Source organism: Trichomycterus rosablanca, chromosome 23 (genome assembly GCF_030014385.1).
Source record: "Trichomycterus rosablanca isolate fTriRos1 chromosome 23, fTriRos1.hap1, whole genome shotgun sequence".
Lineage (NCBI taxonomy): Eukaryota > Metazoa > Chordata > Actinopteri > Siluriformes > Trichomycteridae > Trichomycterus > Trichomycterus rosablanca.
The window spans coordinates 16690028-16714134 of record NC_086010.1 but is presented as its reverse complement, the minus strand read 5'-3'; the positions used below and the strand labels follow the sequence as shown (position 1 = coordinate 16714134).

At 43.4% G+C, this 24107-nt stretch overlaps 2 protein-coding genes across 9 annotated transcripts in view; one reads left to right on the top strand and one right to left on the bottom strand.

Annotated features, from left to right (window-relative positions):
* Window positions 1-18840, top strand: zmynd11 (zinc finger, MYND-type containing 11). Of its 2 annotated transcripts, XM_062985321.1 has the most exons (16): window positions 1-111; window positions 4015-4146; window positions 4262-4421; window positions 5418-5450; window positions 8188-8349; window positions 8596-8673; window positions 8782-8874; window positions 10965-11052; window positions 11147-11202; window positions 11798-11875; window positions 11964-12082; window positions 12198-12402; window positions 13138-13206; window positions 13307-13597; window positions 15253-15438; window positions 15800-18840. In XM_062985321.1, exons 2-16 carry the CDS (start codon window positions 4031-4033, stop codon window positions 15920-15922), a joined length of 1857 nt encoding a protein of 618 aa, XP_062841391.1. In that variant the 5' UTR covers window positions 1-111; window positions 4015-4030; the 3' UTR covers window positions 15923-18840. The 2 variants fall into 2 exon arrangements, with proteins under 2 accessions (XP_062841391.1, XP_062841392.1); XM_062985322.1 differs by lacking the exon at window positions 5418-5450.
* A 936-nt stretch (window positions 18841-19776) lies between these two features.
* Window positions 19777-24107, bottom strand: part of dip2ca (disco-interacting protein 2 homolog Ca) — a 118385-nt gene continuing 114054 nt past the window's right edge. For all 7 annotated transcript variants that reach the window (XM_062985906.1, XM_062985900.1, XM_062985901.1 and 4 more), the window contains one exon: window positions 19777-23130. In XM_062985906.1, coding sequence (XP_062841976.1) covers window positions 22878-23130 — 253 coding nt within the window. In that variant the 3' untranslated portion in view covers window positions 19777-22877. The remainder of the gene's footprint in view (window positions 23131-24107) is intronic.

The following is a 24107-nucleotide window of genomic DNA, read 5'->3' as shown; positions in this document are numbered from 1 at the left end:
TGAGCTGAACTGTGGTCAGTGCAATTGTGACATTTAACTCCGGAAACACAAATGTAACAGTATCAGCAAGAAAAGCGACCCAAAGGCGAGAGGTTACACTAACTCTAAGCGGTAAGTGGGACGATTAAAGCGGTTTAATTCGTGTGTCGTTTGTGGGAACCAGTACGACCCGCTGCCGACTGTCTGGTTTTGTCTTGAAGCAGAGGAGGAATATCAACATGGCGTCTGCGTAGCCTGTTAGCAACAACAAGACCGTCTAGCGAAGCAGCCACATCTGCTTTCTCTTCTATTTTGTGCTGTTTGACTCTCTGAAAGTGTGTTAATGTGATATACATTAAATGAAAATTAATATTTAATAACTGTTGCTTTATTATAGTGGTTTTTAGAAGGGCCTTTTGCAGGATGTTCGTTGTTTCGGTCACACGTAGCATATCAGGTCGCACAGAACAGGAACGCAGCTTCAGGACTTTACTGTTATTGTTTAATAACTGTCAGCTGTCAAACCTACTATAGTACAAACTATGTGTTTACTGATATTCATTGTTTATCTGCTGTTCTTTGCCTTTTTGGTGCTTTTCGTATTCTATGTGTGGGTTCGGACATCGTTCTAGAGCCTGAAATGTGGGTTTAACCACAATTACTGGGTTATATTATAACAGTAATGAATCAAGTCATAGAATCAAGTCTTTCATTCACTGGGCTGTGATGGTATGTCAGTCTTGGACGGTATACCGTGATTTGTAAATCAGAAATAATTGTAATGAGTACCTTATATTAATAGAATCAAGTGTCTCATTCATTGGGCTGTAACGGTATGCCAGAAATGCACATATACATACTCATATACATACACACATTTCCATGTTCATTGTGTCCCCTAAAACATGCCAACATATTAAACACAGTACCAACATCTTAAGTAGAATCAAGTGTCTCATTAACATTATAACACCCTTATATACGTAGTATATATATATATATGTTCATTGTGTCCCATAAAACATGCCAACACATAACAGTAACAACATCTTCAACAATCATGTGTCTCATTCATTGGGCTGTAACGTCAGTCTTGGACGGTATACCGTGATTTGGAAATAATTATAATGAGTACATTATAACACACTTATATACCTCATATATACATGTCCATGTTCATTGTGTCCCTAAAACATGCCAACATATAACAGTAACAACATCTTCAATGGAATCAAGTGTCTCATTTATTGGGCTGTGACGATATGTCAGTTTTGGACGGTATACCGTGATTTGGAAATCGGAAATAAATGTAATGACTACATTATAACACACTTATACCTAGTATATACAGGGGTTGGACAATGAAACTGAAACACCTGGTTTTAGACCACAATAATTTATTAGTATGGTGTAGGGCCTCCTTTTGCGGCCAATACAGCGTCAATTCGTCTTGGAAATGACATATACAAGTCCTGCACAGTGGTCAGAGGGATTTTAAGCCATTCTTCTTGCAGGATAGTGGCCAGGTCACTACGTGATGCTGGTGGAGGAAAACGTTTCCTGACTCGCTTCTCCAAAACACCCCAAAGTGGCTCAATAATATTTAGATCTGGTGACTGTGCAGGCCATGGGAGATGTTCAACTTCACTTTCATGTTCATCAAACCAATCTTTCACCAGTCTTGCTGTGTGTATTGGTGCATTGTCATCCTGATACACGGCACCGCCATTGGATGCACATGGTCCTCCAGAATGGTTCGGTAGTCCTTGGCAGTGACGCGCCCATCTAGCACAAGTATCGGGCCAAGGGAATGCCATGATATGGCAGCCCAAACCATCACTGATCCACCCCCATGCTTCACTCTGGGCATGCAACAATCTGGGTGGTACGCTTCTTTGGGGCTTCTCCACACCGTAACTCTCCCGGATGTGGGGAAAACAGTAAAGGTGGACTCATCAGAGAACAATACATGTTTCACATTGTCCACAGCCCAAGATTTGCGCTCCTTGCACCATTGAAACCGACGTTTGGCATTGGCACGAGTGACCAAAGGTTTGGCTATAGCAGCCCAGCCGTGTACATTGACCCTGTGGAGCTCCCGACGGACAGTTCTGGTGGAAACAGGAGAGTTGAGGTGCACATTTATTTCTGCCGTGATTTGGGCAGCCGTGGTTTTATGTTTTTTGGATACAATCCGGGTTAGCACCCGAACATCCCTTTCAGACAGCTTCCTCTTGCGTCCACAGTTAATCCTGTTGGATGTGGTTTGTCCTTCTTGGTGGTATGCTGACATTACCCTGGATACCGTGGCTCTTGATACATCACAAAGACTTGCTGTCTTGGTCACAGATGCGCCAGCAAGACGTGCACCAACAATTTGTCCTCTTTTGAACTCTGGTATGTCACCCATAATGTTGTGTGCATTGCAATATTTTGAGCAAAACTGTGCTCTTACCCTGCTAATTGAACCTTCACACTCTGCTCTTACTGGTGCAATGTGCAATTAATGAAGATTGGCCACCAGACTGGTCCAATTTAGCCATGAAACCTCCCACACTAAAATGACAGGTGTTTCAGTTTCATTGTCCAACCCCTGTATATATGTTCATTGTGTCCCATAACACATACCAACATATAACAGTAACAACATCTGCAATAGAATCAAGTGTCTCGTTCATTGGGCTGTAACAATATGTCAGTTTTGGAAATAATTATAATGAGTACATTTTTATACCTCATATATTACTTGCCAACGAATGATAACCAACTCTGAACACACTAGTGATTGATCACCACAGTGTATGATGGAACATTTGGCTATTTGTTTTACCAAGTGATGATTATTTCAATTAGCTTATAATCAGAATCCACTTGCGGTTCATGACCTGCATGAACACGGCACATCACAAAGCATAATTCTGAGGAGTCTGTGTTCATATAATGCTGCCTTGCATCATTTACATTGGGATTGGAACCTATATTTTGCATAACCTTTGCTTGTTTTAGTTGCAAAGTGGGAAACCCTGGACAAGCCCAGTAAGGTTGTTGTTTTTAGAATGGGCTGTTTGAGTATTTTGTACATCAAGGTTTTATGAATATATATAGACTGCACATTAGATTACAACTACTGTCTGTGTGTACTGATTTAAAATCTACTGATGTGTGATTAAGAACATCGACCCAATTTTCCTACTCTTTCCCTGTTTGAAAAAAAAAAAATCCCTGTTTGAGGGACGGTACTCAGTTACTTGAGTCACAAATCCAATGTTTTATGCTTTAGTTTAACAGAGCGTTACCTTAAATATTTAACTGTAGTGCCACTCGGACCTTTTAACAGCATTGGGACTCAATGGATTGGATGGATGGGGTGCACTTTTAACTTCTCTTAAATATTTAAGTACACGCTCAATTCTTAATACGGATCTTGCTTTGTTTTATATCATGTTGTGCACTTTTGCTTGTGTGATGTGTGTGATGTAATGTAAGGAGTGTATATAAATATGTATGCTGGGTGAAAGGTGTTGTATGGTTTCCTGTTAACATTGTTAGTGTCTCACTGAGCGAGTCAGTCTCTAAATATCGGCTTAAAGTTTTTTGTTTGACTCAACAAGTACGGGCTTGACGTACAGCTTAAACCCAGCATCTGCTCCAGCTGTTGTACTGACGTGCAACTTTATAGTGTTTTTTAGGTTTACACTTAATTAGATTAACATTTAATGTAACTAAAATGGAAATAAACTTATTATTTACCTGTTAAATATATCAGATTGTTTCATATAAACAAAGCGGGTGCTGGTTTGGAACAGCTGTATATACAATAGTCCACTACCCTTCACATGTGTTGGTTTGGGGGGTTATGGTGGTGCGGTTACTACATTTCTCCCACTGATTCTGGGGAAACTGTATGCACCACGACCCTGACCAGAATAAAGTCACAACTTAACAAATTACCAAAATTAACATAACCTAAATTAGGCTGTACCCCAAGACCAGGATTAAGAAGCGCCACTGTAACGTACCCTCGTTCTGTTTCAGGTGCGAGTCAGCAACCATGTCGCGGGTGTTGAAAAAGAGGCAGGCCGACCCCAAAGTCGTCCAGTATGTGTGGTCAGCCATCGAAGTCATCCGCAACCAGAAGCAGATCGCAAACATGGATCGAATTTCTAAGTAAAAGTCTTTCACTCTTATTTATTTATTAATACCGCAAAACCGAGCAAAGGTGAAACGCCGAATGGGAAGTGGGTATCCAAAGGTTTAGCAACGTTTTGCCATTTTGACGCAGGTATTTGAGTCGCATGTACCGGATGCACCCCAAAGAGACCGCCAGGCAGCTGGCGTTGGCGGTGAAGGACGGCTTGGTGGTGGAGACCCTCACTGTGGGCTGCAAGGGTTCGAAAGCCGGGGTTGAGCAAGAAGGCTACTGGCTGCCTGGGGATGAGATGGTAAGTTGTTCAAAGTCTTTTCTTTATTTTTTTACATTATTGTTATAATTTATTAATATTTTATTTGACAGACTTCATATTGGTTTATTTTTAATACTACCTGGCGGAATGTTGTTCATTGCCATGCCAATAAAGAACAGCTTGAACTGAACCTTTTCTGACAATCCTTGAATTATTGCTTATGGTGACTGACTAATAGAGTCACACGGAGCTTTAGCGTGGCTCTCCGTACGCGATACGGGTCTTTGTAGGGACCCGACGCTGGCAAGTGATAAAAAGCAATCGCAGATCAAATCAGGGGTTGTGTAAGCGAATGCGGATTCACATTCAGGGATTGGAAATGATTCGATTGGGGGAATAAAGGGGGACAATTTATGGGAAAAATATCTAGATCACCAAAGTTAGATCAGAGCTTTGGCCTCTACATATTTGAGCCAATGAGGTGTCACCAGTAGTCATTTAGATTCCTCAGTGCAGGTTTAGAGCAGCCAGCTGAAGCTGAGTTAAAAAATCTATCTTTAATGTTTCTCTAGCAGCATTGTGGGCTTTACAATCAGGCACATGTGTAAAACATATCACTAAGACCCACTGTACACGACCTAAATGCTTTTGAATGGCGTCCAAGCCTTTCTTTCTATCATACTCACACAAGTGTTTATGTAGCGTGTGGTGATTTTTCCCAGTAGCCGATCAGACGCCAAGGCTCTGATGTTCCTCAGCTTATTGCAAACTATTGGTGATCAATCAAGTACTCTGAGCTCAGCAATGATGCCAGAGCCAAAAGCAGAATAACAGCATTACAAATACTCGGGTCTGTCCAGCCGTAAAGTATGCATACTTAGTACACTATTAACACTGTCATTGTTGAGCAGTATCAGTAGTATGTGATTTGACACAGAGACTGACCACACGTGGTCCAGCAGCTCTGAGGTAGAGCGGGTTCGGCCTGCTCTTGCTCCGAGCTAGAATTGTAAACAATGTTTTTTGGATCACTAGCAATCGCAGGAACCGATGGCTGAGGGAAGCAAGGTAGGCTGCTGTTAATTTGCTGTGATTTTTACTCACTAACTCGATCTTTTTACCGTAGTTTGTAGTTTGTGTAGCCTGCGCACGGGACGAGCTTCGGACTCGATGTGGCTGTTCATCAGACTGCAAATAAAAGGCATTATTCTATGTAATAACATATATAATATCCTCTATATAATAGGAAAAAGTGGTAGCCTGGAGGGTTGAGCTTTGGGCTGTCGATCGGAATTCAAATCCAGGCTCTGCTATTCAGCCACTGTTGGGCCCTTGAGCAAGGTCCTTAACCATGTCTGCTCCAGGGGCGCCATAAATATATATTCATTCAGCACATATAGGGTGCCTATATATGAGGCCCAAGAGTAGCTGCATGGAGGAGCCAGGATTCGAACCCATAACATTCTAGCTGGCAACCCACAGCTCTAGCCACTAGGCTACCACTAAACAAGTAACATGAAGGTAGCCTAGTGGGTCGAGTTTTGGGCTATCAATCTGAAGCTTGTCGGTTCAAATCCAGTCTCTGCTATGCAGGCACTGTTGGGCCCTTGAGCAAGGCCCTTAACCCTCTGCTCCAGGGGCGCTGTACATATATTCATCCAGCGCATATTGGGTGCCTATATTTGTCATTTGTCTCAATATGAGGCCCAAGAGTAGCTGCATGGAAGAGCCAGGATTCGAACCCATAACATTCTAGCTGGCAACCCACAGCTCTAGCCACTAGGCTATTACTGAACAAGTAACATGAGGGTAGCCTAGTGGGTCGAGCTTTGGGCTATCAATCTGAAGATTGCTGGTTCAAGTGCAGCCTCCGCTATGCAGGCACTGTTGGGCCCTTGAGCAAGACCTTTAACCCTGGAGCACAATGGCTGACCCTGCGCCCTGCGACAACTACATATATACATATAAGTATATAAATATCAAGAATCAAAAGTGCTGATATTTGCAGAATCTGTCCACAAGCCTCATCAAGCTTCGAAGCTGCCCCGTGTTTGGTTATCCATGTGAATCTGTTATGTTAGTGAATGCCCCGTAGTTGCCATCTCTCTCTCTCTCTCTCTCTCTCCCTCTCTCTCTCTCTCTCTCTCTCTATTAGCACTCCGAGTTTTTCAACTCTTTCCTCGCACAATTGTTCCGTTTCACACACCTCTTGTTTCCAAACACACCTTCTTCACTAGCGTTCGAGTTCACCCGTGACACCCTCTGAACTCTAATGGAGACGGGCTCGGTGCCGAAGCAGCGCCGCTCTTCCGCGTCCTGTAACTGTTCCAGCTAAATATCCAGCCACCTTCTTGTTGCAGAGGCTACCGGAATACAAGCGCATCCACTCAGACATACGTTTCTGTCTCGTCTGACCAGATACCGGTGTGGTGGCGGTGATTTATCAAAACGTTAATTCTTTATTTTTTTCATTCTTGGTTAAAGCTGGAGAAGTCCGAATAGTTCATGGTGTGAAAACGTGATGACTGTGAGTGTGGCATGTGAGAATGTGATTGTGATTTAAAATATTTCCAAGTATGGTTTGATTTAAATGGTCATTAACTGTAACACACATGGGGTTTTATGTTGTACATTTTGATTGGAAGGTCATACAAAATGTTAAGTTGTAACGTCTCTTAAAAGTAAGAGTTTAAAAACTACTTTTCTTTAAGCTTCTGACCGTTTAAATGAAATCTTTGCGGTCACTGAGTTGCTGGTTTATCACGTCCACTTATCACGTCTAAGTGTAACAGCTCATTCTGACCCTTTATGCTGATTGGCGTTCTGATCTTTTAGCACTTTAATGCCCATATTGTTGTGGACATTACTGCTGCTATTAGGGCCTCTGCTGGCACCTACATGAGATACTGATGCCTCTGTGTACTCACAGGTGAAACGTTTGTTTGTTTGTTTATTAAAATTTTAATGTCATGTTTTACACTTTAGTTACATCCATGACAGGTAACGGTAGTTACTCGTTACACAAGGTTCATCGCTTCACAAGTTTAATGTCGAACACAGTTTAGTATCTCCAATCCACCTCATTTGCATGTTTTTTGACTGTGGGAGGAAACCCACGCAGACACGGGGAGAACATGCAAACTCCACACAGAAAGGCCCTGGACCGCCCCACCTGGGGATCGAACCCAAGACCTCCTTCCTGTGAAGCGACAGTGCTATTCACTGAACCACTGTGCCGCCCCAGGTAAAAAAAAAAAAAAGCATGTCTCAGAGGGGGTGTGTGTCAGGTACAACCCTTCTCAGTCAGGGTCCGAGGCTGCAGCAGTACAGCAGATACAGCTGGGTAACTGGATACGACTAAAAAAAGGGGGAAGTGCATAAATATTTTAGCACACCCATGTTTAATTCTAAACGATTCATCGGTTTATGACCTAGAAAATCATTCAATGAACGCTTAAATGATTTTGGAAAATCAGAAATGTGAAAAACGATGCCAAACAGCTTCTATAATTCCACATTTAAAGACACAAATTATTGTTTTTGTACAATTAATAACCAAGTGATCTTTAACTAACAGTAGAAAACACTGGTCCGTTGACTTGTTGGAAATATGAAGTCGGACGTGTCCATGAATTAGCAACTATGTGGCTGTAAAAATGTAATATGAATGATGAGGCAGCTGCTTTTCCTTTATACCAGACGGGCCAACCTCTCTCAGCATCATGTGAGGGATGGAGATGACATGATCCCCCTGAGGCTCTGGGCAGAGGGTGGATTGGATCAGTTTGCTGTGTGTGTGTTCCAGGAATGGGAGGCAGAAAGCCACGACTGGTACTGCTTCGAGTGCCACCTCCCGGGGGACGTGCTGGAGTGCGAGAGCTGCTTTCGCGTCTATCACCTACGCTGCATCACAGATGAGCTCCGGCCCCGAGACGCCACCTCTCACTGGCAGTGTGTGATCTGCAGGGTGGGCACACACACACTCGCACACATACATATATTTAAACAACTGGTGATGGAAGAAAGTGCCTGGATGATGTCTGGAACTCTACGGCATTATTAAAACGCTTTTTAAAGCAGATTTTAAGATCTAACCCCTCATTCACGCATCCATTTTGGTGTGAACGCAGGCTTATATTGGACCTTATTGGTGAGAAAAATCACTGCTTTCTTAACACAATGCCTGCTATTCCTGTTTTGATGTCTCCCACAGGGTAATAAAAAGAGGACCTTTTCCAAACAGGAAATGGCCATATACTTAAGGTTCATTCTTGCCCGTATGAAAGAGCGGGTAGGTTCTTCTTGCTCCCTAGCTAATCCAAATACAGGTTTTTTTTTCTCTCTTATTTTTTTGTGACCCAAATATTTCGATATTTGATCATTTTTCTTTGTTCTTCAGGCTGTCGACCTGCACAAGAAAGGTAAAGAGACGAAGCAGCCCATGTATAAGAGACTGATCCACACTGCACTGGATGTGGATAACATACAGGAGGTGGGTACCATCACATATGGCTAGATTTAATATATAGGTCATATGTTTATTGGAAACATTAATACTCTATATATTATTGGGGGACAGTGGTAGCCTAGTGGGTAGAGCTTTGGACTATTAACTGAAAGGTTGAGAGTTCGAATTCAAGCTCTGCCATGCAGCCACTGTTGGGCCCTTGGGCAAGGCCCTTGATCCTCTCGGCTCCAGGGGCGCTGTGCAATGACTGACCCTGTGCTCTGACCCCAGCTTCCAAAACAAGCAGGGATAGGCGAAGAAAGAATTTCGTTGTACTGTACATGTGTATATATGACAAATAAAGGCTTTCTATTCTATTCTATTCTATTCTATTATATTATATTATATTATATATATACACACACACACACACACACACACACACACACAAATAAAACCAAGATCCCTGCAGTAAGTACCCATAAATGTTTTATTCTCCATTAATCCCTAATAGTAGTAACACACATGTATCTGATATTGTGCAGCATGCCAAACAACCTACAATAAAACATTTAATCTTGGAACGTATCATTTATGACCGTAATAGACAACAGATCCCAACAGCAAAGACCATGAAGGAACTATTCAACAAAACAAAAGCAAAAACACTCCTAAAATTCCTCTCAATAACAAAACTATGCATCTAAGCATCTCATATAATGGACATACATAGACGACAGATGCAGCTTCACTAAATAACACAGAATAGCGAATAAAACACATATGACAACCTTACACGGTGTTTAAAACTAAACTATACTCACCGCTCAGGTGGCGCAGCGTTAAAACACGCTAGCGCACCAGAGCTGGCATTTCGAACACGTCGGGCTGGACTGGGCGGCCACATGAGCAACGATTGGCTGCTGTTCATTCAGCTACAGGTTTCTACTATCTCTGCTGGCTGATTGATGGCACCTGTGCAGAGTCGGGCAACAATGTGGACATGGTGTGGCTCTCTGTACACAAAGCTGATCGGCATATGAACTCGTCTCGTGCAGGTGAAAGGATGCAGTCGGTACTGCACACGTGTCGGAGTCAGCGGTGGAGGGTAGTATCGGTACAGAGGAAGTGTAATGCAATGTAATTGGATACGACTAGATTAGGGAGAAAATTGGTGGGAAAAGTACACTTATAGTGTGGGCAGCTTATATAGCGTGAACTAATTACATACTGGTTGGACTTTATACTTTATTAAGCACAATCATTCTCGTTCCAGACTGGAACTTTTATTAGGTTTCCTGTAAAACGGTTTGACGCTCTTTTAAATTCATTGATTTCGTAATGATTGCAAGCTGTCCGGTCCCAAGCCAGCAAAACTTTGCTTTATAGTTGAAATGATTTGTGGTGCAGCCCACACTTGAAATCCCATCTCAAAAACTACAAGCCTTGAGCTTTGAGGATGTTGTTTTGCTTGTTTTCGATTGTATTTGACCTCTCAGAGAGTATAATAAAGAAATGTGCAGTACAGTTGTTTGTGTGTTTAGTTCATCTGCTACTAAGAAAGACGTTAATTATATTAGATGAGATTTTACAGGTCTGTAATTCAGAAATCCTGGGAATTCCAATGGTTTTACATTTTGTTCTTTTATGTAAAGTGCCTGCTTAATATATAAATAAATCAATAATTGTCCAGTTAATAAATGAGTAATAAATAAATAAATCTGCCTTCATGCGATGCTTCTGAGACTGCATTAACACAAAACACAGTGCTGGACCGTCGCGATTAACTGCAGAGGAGTTATTTTCGGAGATAATGCTGAACACGTGTGTCTTTTAATACCTTTTAATTTCCCAGGACGGCCCTACAGGGAAGCATTAACTAGCATGCAAGTTCTCTCAATTCTAATGATCTAATGCATTTAACGTCCCAGGAACCCTTCAAGTGTTGTAATGCTTGCAACAAGAACTAAACTAAGTTAGTATAAACCCAAAAGCTTTATTAGACTGACTAATAAACGTCCCAAAATGCACCTGATTATCAAACTTTCTGAACTACATTATGCACTCGTGTGTGTGTGTGTGTGTGTGTGTGTGTGTGTGTGCGCGCGTTTAGTTACTCCTGTTTCTACTTGCAGAACATTTCCGAGGGCAAGTACAAGAACTTCGACGAGTTTAAGGCCGACGCCCAGCTGATCGTCCACAACACGGCTATACTGCACGGAGGTCAGTCTGATCGCGCCCGGGTGGCTGCGAGGCTTTAGATGATCAAAGTCAAGGTCGTTGTTCACGTCTCAAGGTTGTTTTGTTTTATTAACAGCACACAGCGATCAGACTGAAATCGCCAGACTTCTTTACAACGACACATGCCATGAGGTACGAATAAATGTCTATATATTTTACACTCTCGGCAGTTAGCAGATGCTTTTTTTATCCAAAACGACTTAGTGTTGTGACAGTATACAGTCTTAGCAATTTAGGGTTAAGGGCCTTGCTCAAGGGCCCAACAGTGGCAACCAGTCAGTGGTGGGGCTTGAACCAGCGACCTTTCGATTACTAGTCCAGTACCTTAACCACTAGGCTACAACTGCCCTAAAGCGACCTACAGTACTGAGACATTAGACAGTCTAAGCAATTTAGGGTTAAGGGCCTTGCTCAAGGGCCCAACAGTGAGGGCCCAAGACCTTAACCACTAGGCTACAACTGTACGACTCACAGTACTGTGTTATTAAACAGTCTAAGGGCCTTGCTCAAGGGCCCAACAGCAGCAACCTCTCAGTCGTGGGGCTTAAACCAGCGACCTTTCGATTACTAGTCCAGGACCTTAACTGCTAGGCTACAACTGCCCACATGTTGTTTATTATTAATTTATCCATCATTTTATAACCTTACAGATGCATCTGTGTTTAAAAATGGTCATTTTCATTCATAATTGACGGTTTGTCTGTATATCTGTGTTCCCTCCGCCCAGCTGAATGAGTTACTGTTGTGTAGGAACTGCTTCCATCTGTCCAATGCCAGGCCTGACAACTGGTTTTGCTACCCTTGCGTAAGTACCACACTTTCTGGCTACCCTGATGTAATTTCTGTACTGCTCTCTGTTACCCATCACGAGGAGAGGTTTGTGTGTGTTTTAGGCGCCTAATCACGAGCTGGTTTGGGCTAGGATGAAGGGATTCGGGTACTGGCCTGCCAAGGTAATGCAGAGAGAAGGAAACCAGGTAGATGTGCGCTTCTTTGGACACCAGCACCAAAGGTGAAGCTAATACTCATTTTCCTCTTTAAATCTATCAGCACCGTCACTTATAAGACAGATAGTGATTAGCTTGCTCTTGTATTGATGTCGCTGTGTTGTGACGCGTCTGCTGCAGAGCCTGGATCCCGTCCGATAACATCCAGGACATCACGGTGAATGTGCAGCAGCTGCAGGTGAAGCGCAGCAGTGGGTGGAAGAAGGCGTGCGAGGAGCTGGAGATGCACCAGCGCTTCCTGCGCGACGGACGCGCATGGAAGGGGCGGCCCGAGGAGCGCCAGGACGAGGCCGAGTCCAGCATCTCCTCCACTAGCAACGAGCAGGTGAGCTCGTTTATTCATTTCATTTAGTCATGCATTGTCTATTTTACCTCCGCTTTATCCTGGTCAGGGTCACAGTGGGTCCACTACATTGGGCATTTTCGGCATTTAGCAGACACCTTATCCAAAGCCACCTACAGTTGTGACAGTATACAATCTAAGCAGTTAAGGGTCTTGCTCAAGGGCTTAACAGTGGCAGTGGTGAGGCTTGAACCAGCAACCTTCTGATTACTAGGCCAGTAACCACTAGGCTACATCTTCCCACAGGTTGCAGGTCTATCACAGTTTCACACACTCGCACTTGGGGCAATTTTGTATCTCTAAGTAGCCTGACTGCACATCTTTGGACTTGTTGGAGGAAACCAGAGCACCCAGAGGAAACCCACACAGGCTCATGGAGAACATGCAAACTCCACACAGAAAGGACCCTGACCACCGTGCCCATCCTTGTAGTTGTTATTTGAAATACTGGGACACAAGCTGCTGGACAAGTCACTGGTGCTTTAGGGTTGTCATGTCTAAACAGACGCCCGACCGGCCGATAGCACCACTGAGGATCGATTCCTGGATCTCAGTGGTAGGAGGCCAGCATACTAATATGTTAATATTATGATTTACCATAATTAAATGACTATTAATGAAGCTTTTTTATTTATTTTTAAAGAAGATTTATTTAATATAACACCTGCACAGTGTTTATTATTACTATTATATTCTCTCTTTTCTCATGAACATCAGTCTAAAGGTAACCAAGAGCCAAAAGCCAAAAAGAGTCGTCGTTCTCAAGCATCCGACCCCAAAGAAGAGGTACCACTTGCCCTCATAACCCCATATCCAGTAGATTTGTCAGTTTTCTCAGTGTGTAACAGTGAACAGTTCTCATCAGCTCACTCATCTCCCGTTTCAGCAAGAGCCAGAAGAGCCGGGTATAGAGGCGGTGAGTTCGAGTCAAGAGATCCCCACGGCGGCCTCCCAGCAGCCCGAGCGCACGTCCGTGTCCACCCAAACCAAAAAGTCGTCCTCGTCGTCCTCCCCCGCCGCCCGCACGCTGCACCGTGCCACCCAGACGCTCAACGAGGGCAGCTGCCAAAACATGTGCCACGACAAGTACACCAAAATGTTCAGCAACGTCAAGGAGATGATGAAGGCCGAGAACAAGCGCGAGACCGAGCGGGTGCTCAAGGAGGCTCTGGACAAGGTGAGGTTCAAAGCCGGAGTTCTGCTGAGATCACGACCCAAACCGTTCATGTTAATGATTTGTGTTTGTGATCTCTGAGTGAATAAAAGTGATAAATAGCTGCAGCAGATTTACAAATCTTGTAAATAAAGATGTTTTGTTTTTATTTATTACATTATTATACTTACTGAAGCTGTATAATGCTTCACTAGCTCGGGACATCACTGAACACTAAACTACTATCAGGACAGACACATGGAGCATGTTCTAGCACTCTGTTTATAAAGACTATAATACATATCTGTTATTATTTAACACTACAACAGCTTAGTATATCACATACTACATATCTCATCTAAAATATTTAATGCTAGAATACTTCTTAAGCTTTTTAAAAGACATACTACATTTTTAGTGTGTACAACATTACTTGTGTACTTTAATTCTTTGTACTTTAATAATCTATCTATCTATCTATCTATCTATCTATCTATCTATCTATCTATCTATCTATCTATCTATCTATCTATCTATCTATCATCTATCTATCTATCTATCTAATCTATCTATCTAATCTATCTATTACACTGTTACTGGCCTTAAAGGAAATGAGCAAGCAGACTTGACGGCAAAGCAAGCCGTAACATCCCTGCTCCAACAGTGTCCTTACCCACCATCTGATCTCAGACCAGCCTTAAAAGCATACGCCGCATAAGCTCGGCAAAAAGTATGGTAAACGTTTACCACCAATAAACTCTACTGTACTACTGTACCATCGTACTATAATAACAGACAATGAGAACTAATTATCTACACAAGATGCCGTATTGGACACACAAAACTCACTCATACCTACCTGCTATAGGAAGACCAGGTGCCCACTCGCCCCCTCTGTTAAACATGTCCTCTATGCTCCACCTGAATAAAATTCTATAAGACAAACAAACCTCAGCCCCCAAGTCTATATATATATATATATATACAGTATATATATATATATATATATATATATATATATATATACACACATACACATAAATATACACACATACACATAAATATACACATACATACACACATATATATATATATATACACACACACACACATACACACACATATATATATAAATCAGCTAAACTCTACACCCTCACAGTTCCTCAAACACACCAATCTATATAAAGTCTTTTCATTAATTATTATAAAGAATTAATAAAATAAAGATTATAAAGATGGAACCTTTTATTCAGCCATGATAACGAACCAAACAAACAACCGCTGTTACTGAAAAGGATTTGTTGGTCAGTATTAAGTATTAAATAAATACTAAAATATGCCAGTATTTAATTGCACTCAAAATGTGCAGAGAGGCCGCGGTGATCCACAGCAGAAAGATCAACACAAGCAAAATTTGTGTTGTCAAGCACTAAAATTAGGTAAAGACTGACTGACCGTCGTATCCTAATAAGCTAGCCATTTATCCAGGGAGTCTGCCATGTTGTCTGCATTTGTGAGACGCTGCTTGGATAAAGCGTAATGTCTAAATATGACCGGCAGGAGAAACGTAAAAAAACAAGCCGACCTGGCCTTGTCGCTGTCGCTTTTAACCGATAGTCTGTATCACCAACACCAACACGGGGGAGGCCGATAACCGCTATCTTTCTCTGCCCGTACAGCTCCGCGGCGAGATGGAGGAGGAGAAGAGGCAGGCGGTGAGCAAAGCGCTGGCGAGCACGCAGGCCGAGATGGAGCGCAAGTGCAAGCAGGTGAAAGAGAAATGTAAAGAGGAGCTGATGGAGGAGATGAAGAAGATGGTCAACCAGCACAAGCAGCTCATCTCGCAGACCAAGAAGAAGCAGTGGGTGTGTGAGAAATTGCTATATATATATATATATATATATAAGTGCCGCCCCACATTGGCCATATAGTGGTTTTGTACCCTGTTTATGTTTTATTATTTTTTGGGCACATTCTTTGTATGTGCCCACATCATCCTATATAGCCAGTATGAACCCTACATGTTTATGCATGAGGTCACTGCAACAAATGCCATTTAGTATAGTTTTCTGTATCAGGAAAAGGCTGTTTTTAGAAGATCAGAGCCAATTTCGAGTCTGTTCAGGATTATTATATCATTAAATAAACCATAATTTAATAAAAAAGTGCTTTAGTGTGACCTGTGAAAATTCTAACATCGCTCCGTCACTTCTCTCTGTGTATCAGTGCTATAACTGCGAGGAAGAGGCCATGTACCACTGCTGCTGGAACACCTCCTACTGCTCCATCAAGTGCCAGCAGGAGCACTGGCACGCCGATCACAAACGCACCTGCCGCAGGAAGAGATGAGCTGCCCCCGACCGTCGTCTACGCCCTCTTCGCTCCACCCATCTACATCCTCACCTCCCTTCAACCCTGGCTGCGTTTTGGACTAAAGCACTCTTTCCTCAACACGGATCCACCATCCTCCTCTTCCGTCAGGGCGGGGCACCGAGTGTCGGAGGCGGGCGCAGCGGGCGGGAGAGGATTCCGACGTTTTATCCGATGTTTTATTTTATGGTCGTGTACGTCTCTTTTAATTCGAAGTAAGATGGAAAGAGCCTCGCTTGCCTACAGACTAACTGAAATGTGAAGTAATAACCTTTTTAACCGTGTGATTCTCAATCACTCGCCGTGTAGATATTCGACTTTTTATATAAGCGGATGGTGTCCATGGTGATCGACGTTGGTGGTGTTTTACCGAGCTCGGTTTTTATCGTTGGTTGTGATGCATCGTCCTTTGGGAACAGGGTTAACGGCAGGTCGTTTCGGTCGGGGGGATTTAAAAAAAAAAAAATACAATCTTCCATTTATGAATATGCACATTTCGAGTTAGACTTAAAAGAGAACATGCAGATTATTTATGTGCTGATTTTGGGTCCATTTTCTGTCGCTGAAGCCGAGTGGATCTTTGTGAGGTTTTGATGCGTGAAGCACGTGTCCCGGTCGTCGCGTTTCTATCCATCATGCTTTGCGTCCTGATACTACCTAAGTTGTTTTGTCGCCATCTCAGAAATCATGCAAACTGGTTCTGTGTTTCTCTCTCAGGTTAGTCGGAATAAAAAGGCCGTTCGCCGTTCGTACGATTAGCTGATCCGTACAAACAAACCTGCACTTACGTTCCAGCCGAAATAATCAAGCCAATACAGACTCTGAAGGGAATTGAACTCGCGTGCGTGTCTCACTGTGCCAGGCATCATCTCGGAATTAAGAGCACACATCAGGAGGATATTCGAGTTGGTCCGAGCGCAGGCGGCTTTGTCTACAGCACCGGGTTTAATCTAGAACAAAAGCAAAACTGCATTTAGAACTGAGACCTAGTGTTGAACTTTGAGGTCATTAAAGCAGCGGCTCTCATTGGAAAGATTGAATCTGTAGTTCTGGTTCAAATCCTAGTGCACACAGTCGCTGTTCTTTTCGTTAAATACAGTCGTCCGTGTTCGTCACCATCTGCAGAGAAAGGCATATATTGGCTTGCAGATGTACTTTGTTCTCCTTTTTATTGTACCTGTTAAATTGTTTTTAATCATAATTTATACTTGCTTTTATCTATGTCAAGTGCTACACCCTAAACCACATAGCATGTTTTAAATTAGTGTTAAAGCGTTGCTACAAATTGTGGTTCAGTGACTTGTAGTACAAGTCGGCACGTAGCACATGGGATCTTTTCTGCTTAAATAAATAAGTTGGGTTTAATCTGTGATCCAGCATAATCACACAGCAGGTATTGGCTAAGTAATTTAATTACTACTAAATACTGTAGTGGGGCGGCACTGTGGCTCGGTGGGTAGCGCTGTCGCCTCGCAGCAAGAAGGTCCTGGGTTCGATCCCCAGGTGGGGCGGTCCGGGTCCTTTCTGTGCGGAGTTTGCATGTTCTCCCCGTGTCTGCGTGTGGGGTTTCCTCCGGGAGCTCCGGTTTCCTCCCACAGTCCAAAAAACATGCAGTCAGGTTAATTGGAGACACTGAATTGCCCTACAGGTGATTGGGTGTGTGTATGTGTGACTGGCGCCCTGTCCGGGGTGTTACTGTGTGCCTTGCGCCCATTGAAAAGCTGGGTTAGGCTCCAGCACCCCCCTGCGACCCTGATTGGATAAGCGCTTAAGAAAGTGAGTGAAGTACTGTAGTTTTAACGTTCATTTTTAATCGTTTAGTCACTGCAGTCGTACGTAATGACACCAGAGGTCGTCGTGGGTTCATATGGAGATCCGTATCGCGCACCGAGTCGCTCACTGATCTCCATTATCCCCCGGCCGCAGCAGTTGTAAGGAATCCCTTCCACCACTCCCACCTTTCGGACGAGCCAATCACTGTCCATACAGGCGCCTGGCGTTCATGAGTTTGAGATGTGATCAGTTGGGGGCGTGGCTACAGCTCAACATGGATCATCTATAGAGGAATAATCATCAATCATCAGGCCATTAAACTAATCACTCGTATTAACAGGATGGTTCAACAAATAATCGTACGTCCTGAGACAGGCGTACAGTGGCGCAGTGGGTATTTTCCAATTCTGTTTGGTACAGTCGTAAGTATTTGGATCATCCCGGTTCGCTCTAATGCCAAGAGTCTCATTAGGTTCCTGATTGGCTTTAACTCGAACCGTTTTTCTCCAGATGTGTGTTCAGTCTGAGATCTCGTCCTGCTTTGTGAGCAAAGTTCTCAATCAGCTGGATTATGGAAATGTCATTTTCTTCTCGCTCTTTCCGTCCGTTCACATCACTTGTTGCACTACATGTAAATAAACGTCTGCCGCTCAGAGTCGATGGAGATTTGCACGTCAGCAGCATTATGTACATTTCATGAATGCGTTCGTCGTATTTGATTAGTCAAAAAAACCTTGCGTGATATGGACAGATGTTTCATTCCAGTGCGCATGAAAACTGGCTCGTGTGTTCGTTTCTGATTATTTTCCTCCTTATGTTGCGTCCTCTCGGTGAGTAATATTCCTTCCTTTTGTTTTTATAATCTAACTTATCGTCCCTCTGTAATTGCATACACCTGTTTAATTTTATTCGATTTCTTTTCGCTATTGTGGGCAAAACAGTGACTACTAAAGGTCTGAAAGAGCCGAGCACACCAGGGACTGTGGCGTTCGCTCTCGGAGTCGTGTGGTGTAACGGTAACGGTCATGCCCTTCCTGACCGTCTCGGTGTGAGACGGCCCTGCATTATTTTATGTAACAGTACTATGTATGAACAATAAACATATCATCAGCCACCGTTCATAATGGATTTGGAGATCTGTGCAGCTGACTGACTGAGTGTTTTTAAGTGGGCGAGCGTGTGTCCACTTTACAGCCAGACGGACTGGTCATAGTGTCTGAAAGAGGTATTGTGTGCCAAGTGTAGCTTTACTCAATTATCCACCCAATCTTGTCATATCCAGTTACCAGCTTGCATTACGCTTCCTCTCTACTGATGTTGGCCTCCACTCTGACTGAGGAGAGCCATGACTAACACACGCCCCCTCCGACACATGTGCATCCTTTCACCTGCACGTTGTGGATTCATATGGAGATCTGTATTCATGCACTGATCTCCATTATCCCCCATCTCTGTGCAGCACCACTGAACAGCCAGCAGAGGTCAGAATTGCAGCGGTTATGAGGAATCCCTTCCACCACTCCCACCCTTCGGATGAGCCAATCACTGTCCATATAGGCGCCCGGAACTCACGAATTTGAGATGTCGGATCTGGTGTGCTAGTGTATTTTACCACCTGAGCGCCACTCGCTATTCATTGTTACGTGATAGAGGCCAAATCCCTTCTATGATGTCATGAATTGGGGCGTGGCTACAGCTGCAGCTGATGTGGATCATTCGTAAAGGGAGAATCATCGATGACAAGGTGATTGTTTAGCAAATAAGGCAGGCATACAGTGGTGCAGTGGGTAACAAGAAGGGCCTGGGTTCAATTCTCTCCCTGTGTTCACATGGGTTTCCTCGCACAAGTCCAAAGACTTGCAGGCAGGCCAATGTGTGTGTGTGTGTGTGTGTGTGAAACTGGTGACCCATCCATGGTGTTTCCTGCCTTTCGCCCAGTGAATCGGACCCACCAAGACCCTGACCAGGATAAAACAGTGGTAAAACAGACAGTGTGTGTATATATGAACGAACGAACGAATGAATGTCTTGACAGAGTGTATTTTGTGATGCAAGCCGTACACAGTTTTATCAAAGCACTTTTATTGCACCATATCTTGTGAAGGTAGGCCAAAGCAGGCTTCTATAAAAGTGTTATTTAATACTTTTAATTATGTGTACAAAACAATTTCAAACACACCTGCACCATTACAAAATCTGCTTTTTTTTTTGTCTTCATTTTTTTTTTTTTTTGGTAACCAACGATATTTACACACACCATGCAGACTCGCATCATTCTAGATTTGCAACAAAAGAGGGAAGTTAACGTCACAGGTCGAGAGTTCATGTGCACATTTCATGTTTGTTTGAGTTTTTTTTTTCTTCTTGTTCTTCACTTTTTTAGATTTGCTGAGGGAATGACGACACTTGCGCTTCCGAGCACATTAAGACTTGAAAAAAACGAACAAAACAAAGTTGAATTGCATCGTCACTCGTTGTGTAAACTTGATTTCCACACAGTACAAACTTTAATTACATTAAAAAAAAAAGAACAAAAACAAATGCAAAAGATCAAAAATAATAATCATCATTTTATGATATTTGTAGGTATTATTAGTTTGGTTTGGCGCCTCATGGACGAGCTACTCCGGCGCTACTCCAGCCTTGTGAAACGAGGCCAAACGTCCTGCAGCAATCAGGTAATTAAAGAAACAACTGCGATTGCAGAGAAAGTGATTCAGTTCACCCGCTCCTGTTTTATATTGTGTGTTAGACGCGTGTCGGAGGTGTTCTGGAGCTCCTCGGCCAGGCTGGTTGATGAATCCGAAAGCCGTTTGGAAACGCAGCGAGTTGTCGATGGAGGAGTGAGCTCAGGCAGGTACGCGCTTCGTGTTCCATGTTGTAGCGAGAGTCTATGAGCACATCCACATGAGAAGCGGGGAAAAAACTGCTTTTGCGCCGGCTGTGCCGTCGTTTCCTACGGAGTGTGGCGCGCTAATGCCACGTTGGGCGCTCTTGCAAAGTTCAGCTGATTGAACTTTGAGCCAGTTTGCCAATGACCTTTTTGAAGCACCTCCAATGAGACGAACTGTTTGATATGACGCGGTAAAAGCAGAATGAACAAAGCTTGACGTGACTTATTGCATTAAAACAACGAGCGAGGAGTTTCCTTAGTGGAGACACTTGTGAGCAGTAATAATTAAGAGCAGTTTAGTGCTCATGTGTCGTTCTTTTACTACATTAAACCACGTTAATAAGTGTTTTAGACCCTCGGAAAAGCCGATTCTGATTCTCACAATTTCTCAGCACCTCGAGCTGTAACACAAGTTTAAAAGTGAAACAGTGAGAAAAATCCAGATAAACACAGATACATGTGGAGCTTTCAGACTGGATTTAACGGTTATTCCACACAAATGCAGATGCCTTTTTTTCTTCGCAACTGACACACGCCCCCTCTGACACGTGCGCAGTACCGACTGCATCTTTTCGGGTTCATATACGGATCAGCTTTGTGTATGGAGAGACACACCCTGATCAGCATTATTCCCCGACTCTGTGCAAGCGCCATCAATCAGCCAGCAGATGTCGTAATTACATCAGTTATGAGGAGTCCCTGTCCGGCTCCTCACCCTGTATGAACAACAGCCAATCGTTGTTCATGTAGCCGCCCATCCAGCCGGTGCTAGCGTGTTTTACCAATGCAGCACCTGAGCGGCTGTAACACAAGTTTAAAAGTGAAACGGCGAGGAAGATACAGCTAACCTTAGATACATGTGGAGCTTTCAGAGTGGATTTGATGGTTATTCCACACAAATGCTACAGTATTAATCTCCTATTCGCACTTTAATGACATTTTACTGCACCGGTGATTTGCGCAGCGTAAACGCTTCTCATGTGAACGCGCTCTAAGCTGCTCCAACATTAAACTAAAACGTTAATTAAAGGTTGGTGTGTGTGCTGCCCTGTAAAGCAAAGATATGGATTACTAGTCTGGGATGGTGTGCAGGACCTCACGGGACATGGCGATGACAAAGCGACACCCCAACCTTAGGCACTATTCGACTGTTACTTGAACATGAGGTGATGCGCCGCTCGCAGCGATTATTAGAAGATCCGTCTGCGTCGCGCGGCTTTAAAGTAGCGCGCAGGTGAAATGACGCGGGTTCGAGGCGGCTGGTGAAGCGAATGCACTTCTGTACAAAACGTAATAAATAAAATAGCAAACGCACAAACGAAAGTAAACGAGCAACGAAATACTGAATCGCTTAACGTAAGAGGCGGTGCAGCTGTGAACAGCTGCAGGCACATGGTTCGATTCGATTCTTCCGATAAGGACGGTTCGGAGTAAAATAGCCGTACTGACGATATTCCCGGGAGTCCTAAATTCAATACCGACAAGTGTGTGTGTGTGTGTGTGTGTGAACAAACTTTTGTCTACAACAGACACCATGCACAGGATGTACTGCATCTCAAACGCTTCATTGGTGAGTCCTAGATCGTATTTTAATATATATTTTTTTATATTTATTTATAGATATATATATTTGTATTTATATTTTTTACAATCTTGACGTGATGCGACTCACTCAAGACGATACAATGCGTCGTTTTATATTAGCAATATTATTATCTCATGAGGAAAACATGTTCAAACGTTCGTCTTCGCTCACACGCTTCTAAAAAGAAGAAAATAAATAATAAGAACTTTCTGTACATAATTACACGATATCGACCGACTCTGTGTTTGCTTTGTACACTTGAGAAAGCAGGTGGGTGGGTTTCTTTTGTTCGTTTTTTGTTTCGCATCCTGCTGAGGGACATTTACAAAAGGCCGAAAATAGAAATAAAAAATAACTGCTGGATGATGCAGGCGTTTAAAAAACTTACCCACCGCTTTGTACCACATGTAAATGAAAGAAACACAATCCTGCGTTTTCTACGCTTCAAATCAAAGGTCAACATGAAACCCGGTGCGCCACTTTACTCTTGAATTGTGGGCTACGAAATAAAGCAGTGTGGTGATACGTGACGAAAAACAAGTGCATGACGCTCGTTAAGCGCTATCCAAGCAAGCGAAGCTGTAAGGACTCGTCATCGATTCCTCCTCCATCCTTTATCCCGGAGGCGGGATCTTCCCCGGCCGCCTGGTCGTTCTCAGACCTCGGTGCGCGTCCACGCCGGGCTACATGTTGTAGGCCACGTAGATGGGGTCGAGCTGGTCGGCGAGGAAGCCGTCGCGCAGGTGCATCCTCTGCTTCTCCCCGCGAGAGTTGATGGGGATCACGCCGATGTCCACTACCACCACCACGCCCACGATCAGGTAGTGCTCCTCCAGCACCGCGTTGGTCACCAGCGGTACCAGGTCCAGCGCCTCCTGCTCCGAGCCCTCGAGCTCCACCACCACCACCAGGAGGTTGGTCCAGGGAAACACGGCGCTGCAGAACGGGCACAGAGACGCTTTAGTATCCACATGATAATACGTAAAACATCATGATCACATACAGGGTAGTAAGGACTGGCGAACCAGTACAAATCCAGAAGAGGATGAACATGCACATGAACACATGAATACCTATACCTTCATATATATTTATACCTACATATATACCTATGCCTTCATATATATTTATACCTGCATATATACCTATACCTTCATATATACCTATACCTTCATATATATTTATACCTACATATATACCTATACCTTCATATATACCTATACCTTCATATATATTTATACCTACATATACAGTGTATCACAAAAGTGAGTACACCCCTCACATTTCTGCAAATATTTTATTATATCTTTTCATGGGACAACACTATAGACATGAAACTTGGATATAACTTAGAGTAGTCAGTGTACAGCTTGTATAGCAGTGTAGATTTACTGTCTTCTGAAAATAACTCAACACACAGCCATTAATGTCTAAATAGCTGGCAACATAAGTGAGTACACCCCACAGTGAACATGTCCAAATTGTGCCCAAATGTGTCGTTGTCCCTCCCTGGTGTCATGTGTCAAGGTCCCAGGTGTAAATGGGGAGCAGGGCTGTTAAATTTGGTGTTTTGGGTACAATTCTCTCATACTGGCCACTGGATATTCAACATGGCACCTCATGGCAAAGAACTCTCTGAGGATGTGAGAAATAGAATTGTTGCTCTCCACAAAGATGGCCTGGGCTATAAGAAGATTGCTAACACCCTGAAACTGAGCTACAGCATGGTTCCACTCGGAACAGGCTTCGCCAGGGTCGACCAAAGAAGTTGAGTCCACGTGTTCGGCGTCATATCCAGAGGTTGGCTTTAAAAAATAGACACATGAGTGCTGCCAGCATTGCTGCAGAGGTTGAAGACGTGGGAGGTCAGCCTGTCAGTGCTCAGACCATACGCCGCACACTGCATCAACCCG

Coding starts and splice junctions, on each gene's coding strand:
- zmynd11 (XM_062985321.1), top strand. CDS start 4,031: ATGTCGCGGGTGTTGAAAAAGAGGCAGGCCGACCCCAAAGTCGTCCAG. Junction 5,451..8,187: donor CGATGGCTGAGGGAAGCAAG/GTAGGCTGCTGT, acceptor TGTGTGTTCCAG/GAATGGGAGGCAGAAAGCCA. Junction 8,674..8,781: donor TTGCCCGTATGAAAGAGCGG/GTAGGTTCTTCT, acceptor TTTGTTCTTCAG/GCTGTCGACCTGCACAAGAA.